The 12,260-nt window shown below is 38.6% G+C and overlaps 1 protein-coding gene and 2 long non-coding RNA genes across 9 annotated transcripts in view; 1 reads left to right on the plus strand and 2 right to left on the minus strand.

The window, feature by feature from the left end:
- LOC145451873 (kinesin-like protein KIF9) overlaps window positions 1–12,110 on the minus strand; it is a 17,729-nt gene extending 5,619 nt beyond the window's left edge. Inside the window, exons 1-8 of one of the 7 annotated variants that reach the window (XR_013919091.1) lie at window positions 11,769–12,110; window positions 9,886–10,047; window positions 8,424–8,751; window positions 8,203–8,265; window positions 5,233–5,310; window positions 4,186–4,391; window positions 3,257–3,388; window positions 63–751 (exon numbers count right to left, since the gene is read on the minus strand). Coding sequence is in view for 1 of the 7 variants with exons in the window: in XM_080330097.1 (XP_080186223.1) it covers window positions 5,233–5,310; window positions 9,886–9,984 (177 nt within the window). In the remaining 6 variants the exon portion in view is untranslated. Of the gene's footprint in view, window positions 1–62; window positions 752–3,256; window positions 3,389–4,185; window positions 4,392–5,232; window positions 5,311–6,579; window positions 6,713–8,202; window positions 8,266–8,423; window positions 8,752–9,217; window positions 9,318–9,885; window positions 11,194–11,768 lie in introns of those variants that run through there. The other 6 variants (XR_013919090.1, XR_013919093.1, XR_013919089.1 and 3 more) reach the window with 6 other exon arrangements.
- The window catches only part of LOC145451877 (uncharacterized), a 110,193-nt gene that overhangs the window by 28,560 nt on the left and 69,373 nt on the right, over window positions 1–12,260 (plus strand). The gene's annotated exons all lie outside the window — the stretch shown is intronic.
- LOC145451876 (uncharacterized) overlaps window positions 1–12,260 on the minus strand; it is a 328,627-nt gene that overhangs the window by 18,544 nt on the left and 297,823 nt on the right. The gene's annotated exons all lie outside the window — the stretch shown is intronic.

A 12,260-nucleotide genomic window follows, 5' to 3' on the forward strand; every position in this document is an offset into this window, starting at 1 on the left:
TGCAAAAATAAATATCGGTCGGCCTCTAGTTTGCACAACACTGCCAGAAGACTTGCTCCCACCTTGAGACTCCCAACAGGCCTGGTCCTGTCAGCCACATCCAAGTTCTTCTACGTCTCATTATTCGTCATTAATTAGCAGAGCTTCAACCGTACACAGAATACATGCCGGAATAGCAAGTTCACATTTAGCAACATATTGTGGAAAAGCATGACGAAAACACGACTTAATGGGTGAGAGATATTGACAGGTTGAAATAGGTTTTGTATTATGATAGAGCTCCTATCACAATACCTCCTTGACCATCTATTTACTTGCGACCAAATGTTGATCTTCTGGGTTCTAACCCTGATATTTAATCGACGATAGGCCGTACAATGCCACAGATGCTTTATTCTGGTCGATATTTACAATGTTGCTGAAAAGGCACAATTACTGGCAAAATGTTTCGGCCATAATCAACACATCACGTGTCGTCTACTTTGGGATGAAAATGGAATATTTCTGAGTCTTTTTCTTTGGGTAACATTGGACAAATTCTCACAATTTTGCTACCCATTTTCCTATCACGGCCCCGCTAAACAACCTCAGGCCCGCATACTGCGAACGGGAAGGAGCAAGCAATTTTCACCTGTTGCTTTACTCTGATACACCGACTATTCCATATCATATTGGATCCATTTCAGCTAATTCTCGTCCGTGAATTTAAGCGGATATTATCAATTTTCCACAAATATTGCGACTGCCGTGCCTTGATGTAGAAAAAAATGCATTGAGACACATTCACAGACATGGATTAGCATGGATTTCGAAAAATTTCCCCAGCTGTAAATTGTATTGAAACTATTGTTGTTGTTGTCCAAACTTCGATTGGTCATATCTATGGCTGGGCAAAATCGAGTACCTGATTGATTCGATTACACTGGTCAACAAAATGAATTGTTTTTTTAGGCAGAACATATGAGAGCCGTTTTTGGGGTTTTTGAAGTTGCTGATTACGAATATCATATTAGTTTTGTCAGATTGGTTCCTGTCAGAAGATATCTATGACCCTAAAAAGCCTAAAATTACTGTATTTACCCTTAAATATTTCACTTGGTAGGAAGAAAATCGTATTTTTTTCTAATTTTATACTGCGCGTAAATGGCTAATTGACTACGAAGAACCCTCATGTCATTCTCAGTCATTCTATCAATATTAACATGGCATGATGTGGTTTTCGAAAAAGCAATTTGTCATGCATAAAAATTGTACTTTTGCACAACGGAAATTCATATTCTCCTGTATCAATTGGTCATTCTGCCATGATTAAAGAGGAGTATAAAACTATAAAATTTGTCCTTGAAAGGCTTAACTATAATACTCATATGTGTCTCATTTCTTTTGACTGTTAATGGATAATTTTCCACCGATTTAACAAAGTGGGTATATCTAGTAACCCTATCAAACGAGAAGCTTAAATCATGTATCTGGTATATTCGAATACCGATGAAAGATTCCAATTTCACATTAGGAAGGAGCTCACAGCATATAATTTATCCTAATATGTAGTAAATAATACTTTTTAAATGATCACAAAGCCCCAACTACAGACAGTTGGTCCGATAATTTGTATGTGCATATCGAAAACTTGGTATATTTCCCGATTATCTTGTTGATTAGCAAGGGGAGAGGTTCTACCAAGACATTAGAACAACAAAGGAAGGATACCAAGGCAGATGAGATGAACCATTGAATATATTATGTCAGCTCGTTGCCGGAACCTTTCGAGAAACTGCACTAAATAGCTTACAGGCGAAAATCGTACAAAAAACATTTTCGATCTAAAAGATATCAATAATATTGTATTCCAACCGATTATTTCATGTTTACAATAGGTGGTTGACATAAACCTGATTGAATTAATGCCACGTTATTTGAGTATCTAGGTTAATTCTTATATACGTGACTGAAGTTTATTTATGTAACTGATATCCGTGAAAGTCTGTAACTATATTAAATTTATTACCCCTAATTATAGCGCTGTTGCTGTACTTTGATTTAAAACAGTCTTCTGTGTGTAAAAATAACAAGTAGATTGAATTTCTAAACTTTATTGTCGACTAACCCGATTTTTTATGTCGTCATCACCACGAAAATGGAAGATTTTGGTCAAAATAGCCCCATGGCTTATCTCCACAGCAAGAGCCAATTTGAAAAAACCAAGGTCATATTCGGAATCAGTGCCCTACAGAACTCCCCAAACCACTCTTACTTTGTCTGCCTAAAATATGTGTTGACCAGTGTTATGAATCATGCGATATGCTTCGAGTTAAGTAATCGAGTATCACTCATCATGACATCACATCACAACAGAATGTACTTCGTCAACGTTCGAATATGCACCATTCATCCCACAGCAAAGAATATAATGCTTGTTATCCATCTCAAAAGATACTTTGGTATTTTTTAGACCATTCCGATTTTATTTCACTTGGTGCCAATGTTGTGGGATGATCATGATTTCATATATTTAGTACATCCAGTAACCTTCGTAGCTTTGCACTATGTTTGGTATGCCCCGATACCGCCAATCAAGGTCTCCAGGCTTCAACAGTGAAAATTAGTATGGAAACTATATTCTTGTTGATAAATAAACTTTCAGTGGCGAGTAGCGTATAATTTCAATACTCGAATAAATCGTATCACAGCCTACGAAACATGTAGTACATAGCTATGCACGTCAGTGGAAAGGACATGCGAAGTCGTGATCAACTTTGCACCTTCAAGAATCTCTTGAAATATTTCATATACCCGGGGCGGGCAACATACGGCCCGCAGCGGGATTGCGAGCGACACGCATACAGTTTCTGGTCTTGCATGATAATGTGGCCCGTGCCTATCTGCATTTGAAATCACATATCTTCGGCCATGAATATGAACAACGTGCGTTCCAAGCTAACTGATATCCACGTGCAATTTTAATTAAGGGTTTCTACGAACAACATGTCTTCAGAGTTCAAAGAACTTTTATCAACCGCTGATCAACAGCTTCTGAAGTACGGCAATAAATTCATTGCATCATGTTTTTATCTCAAGGCTTTAAACTGAAGGTTTAGATTAAAAAGGATCTAATCCTTCTATAAGTGGATATATACGCGTTTACTGTATCGATTGAAGAACCCGGCCTCTCAAGTACTTTAGTTTCCCCTATGCGACCCTGCCGACTGGAGAAGTTGCCCGCACCTGCCATATCCCAAACACAATCTCACATTACCTCAAAGAAGTTGATCTGCATGGTCCCGTTGCTGAGATGCAGCACGATGGCGCTTCTCGCCCAAAACTACGTTCTGAGGAAGGGCAGACGAGCGTACTGGTCACCTTCCTTTGGTGCCATGGACGCCCCGGCCTGAAACGCAAATCCACAGTCAAGAAAGTGTGCCGGTATTTAAAGTTCAAACCTACACATCTTAGTTGAAACGTAGCGACTCATTTCAAGTGTTGCGATGTAATCGGTAGCCTTGAGTCGAACGTCATTTCGAGTGACTCTGGACATTAGATTTTTAGCAAAACACATTTTCAGCAATACTTGTTTGTTTTTAAAATTAGAATGATTACGAGCTTTTTTCAAATAATACAATAATTATAATTCTAGTTATTCAGTTTTTTCCAAATTAAATTAGATTTATAGCTGTACTGTTGATTTCCGAATTAGATTAAAATTAGAATTGTAGCAACTGGTTTTCTGACACAGTTGATTATAATTACTGAACCCGCGAAAACTTGAACTTGAATCAAGTTCCGTTCATACAAATCTGAGCACGTTCTCAAAAGCACGAGAATGGCAAATATCTGTACAGCAAGCTTACTTGGTTTCATACTATACAGTTCTCCTGTAGCATTTTCAGAAAAACATAAATAAGATTAGAATTAGAACAAATCAACATTTCACAAATTAGACTAGAATTAGATTACCGGCATTCCGCTCTATTCAGTCCAATTTAACAACTAGAATTAACCAGTTGTACAAGTCTGCTATGAAGGCAGCGCAGAGTAAAATCATGCTTCAGTGTGGAGACGAATAATGTCACCCTATCTTGTCAAAATTGCCAAAAAATACCAACTTGAGAGTATTAATGCGCCTGATTTACGAATGGTTGTAAATACACTTTTATTTCAAATGAGATCACGATAAACTCGACCCACCTTGAGCAAATGCTCGCTCATGCAGTTGCGGAAATACTTGAGCTAGGTGACTTTTTTGGTTAGCGTAGGCGGGTATTGTTGAAGTGTGTAATAAGGTTCTGCCATGTCTCTGTCAATGTACTCCACTTGCTCGTCGTTGGCGTACAGAAGTATTCGTGTGCTATCATTGAACAAAACTCCATTGCTGTTGTCACATAGCTGGTAACCTGAAATTCGAAGCGAATTTATCAACATTCGGACCACAACAATTTCTATATCGTTGCTGGAAAACAAACTGTCCGGCTCCAACTTTTTGATTTTTTTTCTTCCATCGCTATTTGGACATAGGTCTTTTGTCTTAACGTGGTTGCGGGTTCTTAAGTAGCATGAATTTCTAGTGAAGTGGACATATGAATTTGAATTGTCGAGGTAAATTCAAAACAAATCAGGTTTAGGACCAAAGTATATGGTCAAAGTCAAAATTTTCAAAAAGGGACGATGTAGGGAGCACTGTTGAACAGCTAAAAAACTTTGCATGTTTTTGAAATTAGATTGGAAACGGCTAGGCAGTTTGAGTTTTGCAAATTAAATTAAAGTTGAAAGTAGTGAATTTGCAACAACTTGACAATTGAATAAATTGCCCGTTAGAAAGAAATGCAACAGAAATCAAGTTCAGTTCGTATCGAAACAGAGTTGATTCTGATATAGACGAGAATGGCAAATGTCTGCACACCAAGTTTGGCTCATTTTGCATGATGCAGTTCTCCTGGAGCATTTTATGGAGGACAGGGAAATAGATTAAAATTGGATTAGAGCAGCGATACTCGCTTTGTATTACAAGAAGTCATCAAGATATGATAAAAATTTCAATTCGTTTTCTGAAATTGGGTGTAAGAACCAAAAATCATGATAGAAATATTAGAGTTGACACTTCAGGCCATATAATAAAATCATTTTTAGAGATCAATTATTTTCATTTTTCAGCCATTTTATAATACAGAAACGACGCATCTGGCATCGCTACTGTGCATACAAACAGGGATATTTAGGATTCCAAAATTTCCATACCTAGGCCGTCCTTATCCGTATAATCCACTCATTTGCTAATCCAGAGTACCGGTAGAGCTGCTGGGTCTTCCGCCTCATCTGTAAAACAAAAATATTTGTCAAATAAAAAAATTTCACATGTAAGCAGATTATCTGAATGCTATAGTTTCCTATTGAATTTTTCAAATATGCCAAAACCTTGTTTTCTCACGATTAGATCAGAAAATGCCTGTCTAAATCTAAAATACATTGTTTCATACACATCAGTGCCATAAAGTACAATCACAATAAGTCATGATTTTGTTTGGAGCAAAAATTGGGCAGAGTATTTTTTAAATGCCTTAAAATTCGATTTCATTCCCATTGTTGTAATGACTCGAGTCACGATTTTTTGGTTACTCGACTTACCCGAGTCAATTTTTGTATTGACTCGAGATTGGGACAGCCAAGACAGATATTTCACCGGCCACTTGGGGACAACAAGGGACCAACGCGGGTCGAAAGCAAGTGACCACGAGGGAAACCAACTGGTAACCACGAAATTGTGGCGGATCTGTCGGTATTAGGTAGGGTACCAATTGGGTGCCCAAGACGCCGGATAGGTGCCACAGCCCGCCTCCGCAGGCGACCACTAGCCCTGTCTCCTACTTCTGTACTATCTCATCCACTAATATCATACCCCGAAACCTACTACAATAACATCTATTCACACAGTCATCGGGAAAATCAGTATATTGCAAAATTTATACATGCAGTGAATAACGCAATTACCTCAAGCTAGCAAAATAATACTAAAAGACATGGCAAAAATATGTACGAAGAGGCAGTGTCACATGAAGCAAGGTAATGCATGATATAGAAATTGGAAAGCAATATGCAAAAAGGCATCACATAAAGCAAGGAAAAGAATTTAAATAAAAGCCAGTTACACATCATATGAAATATAATCTGCTATCTTCTCAACCATGCCAATTTCATTAAACTTAGTGACAACGATGTAGGTTGATCACTTATACACAGAAATGCCATTTTTATAACGTGCAAAGCTTTGTACCACATATTTCGTACGCTATAGTACAGTGGTCGGGAACCTATGGCTCGCAAGCCATATATGGCTCTTTTGGGTATAAGATATGGCTCTTTTGCCAAATATTTATCTTTGTACTCAATTGATCAATATTGCAGCGACTTGTTGGTGAATTTTCATCACGACCAAAATAATTATTCTGGTGGCAGTATAATCATGTCTTTGAGAGGTAAAGACAATGCCGTCTTCAGGTTTAGGGGCTCGGACCCCCTCTTTTCAAAATCATAAAATTTAAGTTACTGTCACGCCGGAGGCCAAAATCACTCGCGAATTCTACGTACCCGACTCGAAATCTTGAATTGTGCAATACGTTGATTAATCAAAGATCATAGCAGACATGGCGACGCCCATTTCAAGACGCAGATTTCAAATACACGCCATAGCTATCCACGCTCTTGATTGGTAAGTATAGATCTGTGTATAGTACCGGCGATAAAATGTATAAGCATGTAGCGGAACGTTATGTTACCGCCAGGGCCGGAACTGTCACACCCTCAACCCCCCAATTGAGGTGGAACCGAGCTCGAAGGAGGCCCAAAATTTTTTCGTGAATTAGCATAAATTTTTGAGTACTTTTCGAAAATTTAGGCAACTTTTTCAGAAAATTTTCGCGCTGGACGCGATTTCAATTTGCCAAGTATTATGATTTTGGGGTACTCTTCCCTCAGGAAAAAACACACAAGATTTATAGAAGTGAGCATATTGGCCTTGGCCATTACCGGGGCACGATGCACCAAGACATATAAAGTTTTATGCCATGTTACATGTGACTCCAAGAAGTGTGCCAGAACGATCGACAGCGAGAAAACATTTGGCCGAAAAGGACTGCCCTTATGCTGACTGAAAACTTCGTTATATATACAACATACACATACACATAGGTTTAATTAGGCGCCTTAATGACTGGCGCCGAATGTCCCTATCTTGGCAATCTGAACCTCACAAGACAAATACCATCACGCAGGGAGAAATTATATGCCAGTGAAGAAATACCAATTTAAAATCGTGTGCGTCTTTTAGTTTAGTAGCCTACGTTTGGGCGGTTCTATATTTTTGATATAGCAGACAGGAGGTCAGAAAATAACATCATGTTACAGGGTGATACCAACGAGCCCTACAGTTTCCATAACACCTCACTCAACTCTACCGGTAAATCTGATTACGTGAGCAGAGAGGACAAGAAATTGATAGCATTATATATGCAATTCCCGATCACATTTACCGATTCAATCATGAATTATATACATTTTTCCCGTTTCGCGCGTGCAGGCGAGTATAGCTGAGTCAGCAAACGGCTCCCAATGTAGATAATAAGTAGCGATAAACAGTGCATAACCTCAGGGGGGTCTGGGGAACGAAGCCCCCAGAATTCCGGTTTATCATCATATGGGGGCCCAAGACCAACGTTTTATGGGGGGTGACGAAGTGCTGTTACGGCTCTGGTTACCGCCGAATACTTTAAGAATTTGGAAGTCGATATATTTTCGAAATCAGTGTGACAGTCACTTTCGATTATTATCAGTTATAATAAGTTCTAAGCTACTTACGATGAATTGCGTTATCAATGGCGAGGCTTACCCGTCTGTGCCTGACCTCTCGTTTCGAGCTTTATTTTCGAACAATAAATATCAGTTTTTACAGAGAAAATATGGCGCACACGAGGAATCCCATGTAGTGAGTTTAAATTAGTGCTACCATGACGTCACAAATTTTCAATTGTGACGTAACAGTTGATTGGCATGTATGGCTCTTTGAGAGTTGAGATGGAAAAAGTAGGGCCAATATGGCTCTTCGGACAATAAAGGTTCCCGACCACTGCTATAGTACAACTAATCGAGGATTCAATCCTTCCACAATGAAAATAATATTGACTCTCATTTTAGTTTGAAAAAATAATCTCTCACTGCTCGTCTTGAAGCATGAAAATTAACACTCGATGCAGATGAGAGTACTCGAATCATCCCGCCCTGTCAAAATGTTTTTGAAAATATAAGTAAATACCTTCAAATACATGACTATAACTGATTTGGGTACAAAAAATGGGGAAAATAAAATTTTTCAATTATGATGCTATCAAGTACAGCAAGCACAATTTACGATTCTTTGAAAGCCTGATTTGATTTACCTGTTTGCGTATTTTGTTCATTTGACCTTCCGTGATAGGATCATATTGAACTTGGGGATTGTTGGACAATGTGTTGTACACCAAATTTGAGTCAATTCCGACCAGTAGAAGCGGAGTTATTCGCGCTTTTCGTTGATATTTGTCGGATTATCCTTGAGCCGGGGATTATCAACGAAAAACTCAAATAGCTCCCTTCTACTAGTCGGAATTGACTAAAATTTGTTTTGCATCGTCTTTGAAGACAGCTCAACAATTTCATGGGGTCCACATTCCCGGCAGGTCGTAACGCAACACGCTTCATTCGCATCGAAAATCTCAGAGTGGACAGCTGCAAATAAAGCCCGAGATACATATCATTTTTTTAGGTATTGTCAATAGCGAATGGTAATGATCAGGGCTGGGCTTGATGATTCGATTATAGTTTGGTACTATTTCCCAACGCGGCAGCTTTGAAATCTCAATTGCGTGTACACGTAGTGCAGTTTGAAACTACCATGGTATTATCATAAAGTGCAATGAAATACAAAATTTATTTCTATGTGATGTAGGACGATCAATATATTCTTGGTGGTTGCATAAAAGGTACATATCTCTGAACTTATCACATCATCCATACTGGTATGATTACGCAAAAAGTGATGCTCTGACACTCGATTCGGAATCAAATCACTGATGTATTCGATTTCCTCCAGCCCTATTTATAATATAAATGATGAAATACGTGTCCCTAACAAAAAATAAACACATGAGAAATAGCAAAGCAATTTGTATAATCCGATTTGGCATTTGCAAACCTTGATGAAGAGATAGGCCTTTAATGCATACGCTGCCGTCTGTGCATGCGGCCCGCATTGGATGCTTGATTTCTATTGTTCACGGCTGATTGTCCAATTCCTTGCATTTTGCAAATGAGATATAAAATTAAAATATATTTGGCTGGCTGGCTGTTGGAAACCACTTACCTAGCAATCAGATTACCTGAGGGTTTACAATGCGAGAATCAAAATTTCGACTGGATTACGAGAAGAAGTGATTCTAAAGACTACTTCCAGTGGAAGTAGAAAATGAAAAGTACGCAAGTCAAGGGGTTACACGTTTTTAGCAGTTCATGTCTACTTTGGTAATAATACGGTACCCGTAGATCTTTGTGACTAAAGCAAAATGATAGGATACTAAAAATTGGCACAATTGTACAAAATATAATCAGTTACCTTGATATGGGGGTTAATTCGCGATGTTGATACGATTTCTCTCATGATAGTGATGTGAAATCGTCACAAATATACTTCCTACATTACAAATTCCAATGTGTATAAAGTAAATAAGTTATGCTTTAAAATCTTGTAAGTACTATATAAACATAACCACTCAAGCAATCAGCGCGAGAAGGCAAAACCTACTCAAGTACTTTGAATAACTAGGTTACTGACCAGAGTGACCACCTCTCTTAACTGCACAATACCTGTGTGACAGCTCTGGGAATGATTCCTCTTTGCTTGAAATGATCAGTTGCTCCTGTGATGGAAAAAGTTTTTCCAGCGCCCGTTTGTCTGTACGCCATCAAAGTCCCATTGTACCCTTGCAGAGATCTCTTGACCAAGTTCGACGCCACTTCAGCGTAAACCTTTGAGTAACCAGTTTTTAGGAATGACGATACAGAGAGGCCCAATAAAAGTAATCGGTTCGATTACATTGACTGCATGCGTTGACCCGTACATTAATTACAGTTGAATCATCCTAATTCGGACACTGGATAACCCAGGCAGTCGCTTTATTCGGACAATCTGATCGGGAATGAGCAATAGTAGAAATTGACAATTAATTCTCCAGTTAATTCGGACACAGGTTCACATCTCCTATCGTTAAGTAAAGATGACACAATAACCAGTAGACTATTCCATTCGTTTCAATACAATATGAGTGATTATAGTGAAACAAGGACGATCCATACAGTAACCATCAACAATGAGCTCGTGCCCATGTAACTAAGAAATGATTCTTCGCCTAATTCCGCCAAAAGTGAGCGTAAGCAAAGTGTCCAAATTCAGCGGAGTCAACTGTACATTAAAATTGCCACTCTACTACGAAAAGCAGGAAATATCCAAAATAACGCAAAAAATATTGACCAAAGTACGAGGCATATAAAAAGATGATAAGATGATGAGGGCTATCACATAAACACGCCACTGTCAATGAATGGTGTGATATGGTCTGATTACTGCATTAATATACTGGATTGCGATTACTTCAAAACCACCTCATGGTGATCACAGCCTAATTTTGCAGTAATCTCGATTAGTCGCGATAACAATTCCACTGCTTCAGACGTACACCTGTGCTTTGAACGCATATCAGAATAAGACAAGGTTGCCTCATATCGACACAAGATATAACATGATGTAGTAGGGTGGTGTGAATTTTGTAAATAATGGAAAAATGAAGATTGGTGACGGAATCAGGAAAATATGACAACATAAACAGAAAATTTAGTCATATCTGCCACTATGTATCATAACGTAACACACAGATGCTATACACCTACATTCTTACAATCCATATAATACGAAAGCTGCCACATATTTTTTATGATGAATAGTTTGGTTGGGTTATAGTGATGAGCAGTGTAGTTGAAATATCTTAACGTTCTACTGTAAGCAACTGGATACTTCGCACTATTTAGTGTTCCGTTTACATCATAGTTCTTGTATAAGGGAAAAGTTTGATAACGGGAGTTGATCTTTTACAAAACAATAGAATATCTGCAAAATTACCGATTATTACGACTTTGAAATTTCTCAAATGTAACCATGTGCGGCCCCTCCCCCCCCCCCCCCCCCTTGGTGGAGTGAAAGCATCTGAAGGGGGCACGAAGCTGAGCTCCACTAAAAAGAATTTCTCATTCACTTCATCATTGTTGCTCTGTATTTAGTCTCAATTTCATACTTAAAAATCTCTCGTGCCATCAAACTATCAGTTCAGTTAAGTTTCCTAGCACCCTGGTTGCGTTTTGTGATATGATGATAAGGGGGCTCGAATTCTTTCCCCATCATAAGGGGGGCGCGTCTTAAAAAGTTTGAGAACCACTGTTCCAAGGTAAATACTTCCTTACTATATGTTTAATTTCTGGCGCGACAGCCCGATCTCAAGGCCAACGAAGTTGGAAAGGTTTCAACTACTAAACATAACAGAAATCCTAAACGAGATTGACATAATTGGGATCACGAGTGGGATTTCATATTGGCCACTCCAGTGTTTTAATTATTTTAGTGATGTGCTGATACAAACGATTCGCGCTTGTCTTAGGTAGACTCGTTCTCTGCAAGCGATGGGGTATTTATATTTTACCTGCACATCGTAGAATAGTGTTTGAAGTTAACATAGTTATGATGCTGTCAGCCTTGTTCGTCGTGGAACTGAACCAAAAGTGGAATAGGTAAATCTATGAACAAATCGCTGCTGACATATTTAAATTTCAATCCTGTTCAAAGAATCGGGACAACCGACTTTCATCTCTATAATTTTGACAAATTGGTTATAGAGGTCGATCAGCTTATGAAATCTCACCACTAAATTTCTGACGTGTGTACGATATCAACAAAGCAATGTTTTAAATAAGCATCTCCATTACCTCACTATACAATCAAATACCAATATTGCGTTTTGGTTCATAATCTCAATTTCTTATAGTGCGGCCCGCGCATGGGTTTAGATATTGAATGCGGCCCGCGAGCTCAAAACTTTACCAACCCAGGGGTGTGCAAACTTTACAGCTTGCGGGGCCACATTAAAAATCTGAATCCATTCGCGGGCTGCACTATATTAAGTTGGGATTATTAG

The sequence above is a fragment of the Botryllus schlosseri genome, chromosome 12 (genome assembly GCF_051294905.1).
Source record: "Botryllus schlosseri isolate E-star chromosome 12, Bs_hap1, whole genome shotgun sequence".
Classification (NCBI taxonomy): Eukaryota; Metazoa; Chordata; class Ascidiacea; order Stolidobranchia; family Styelidae; genus Botryllus; species Botryllus schlosseri.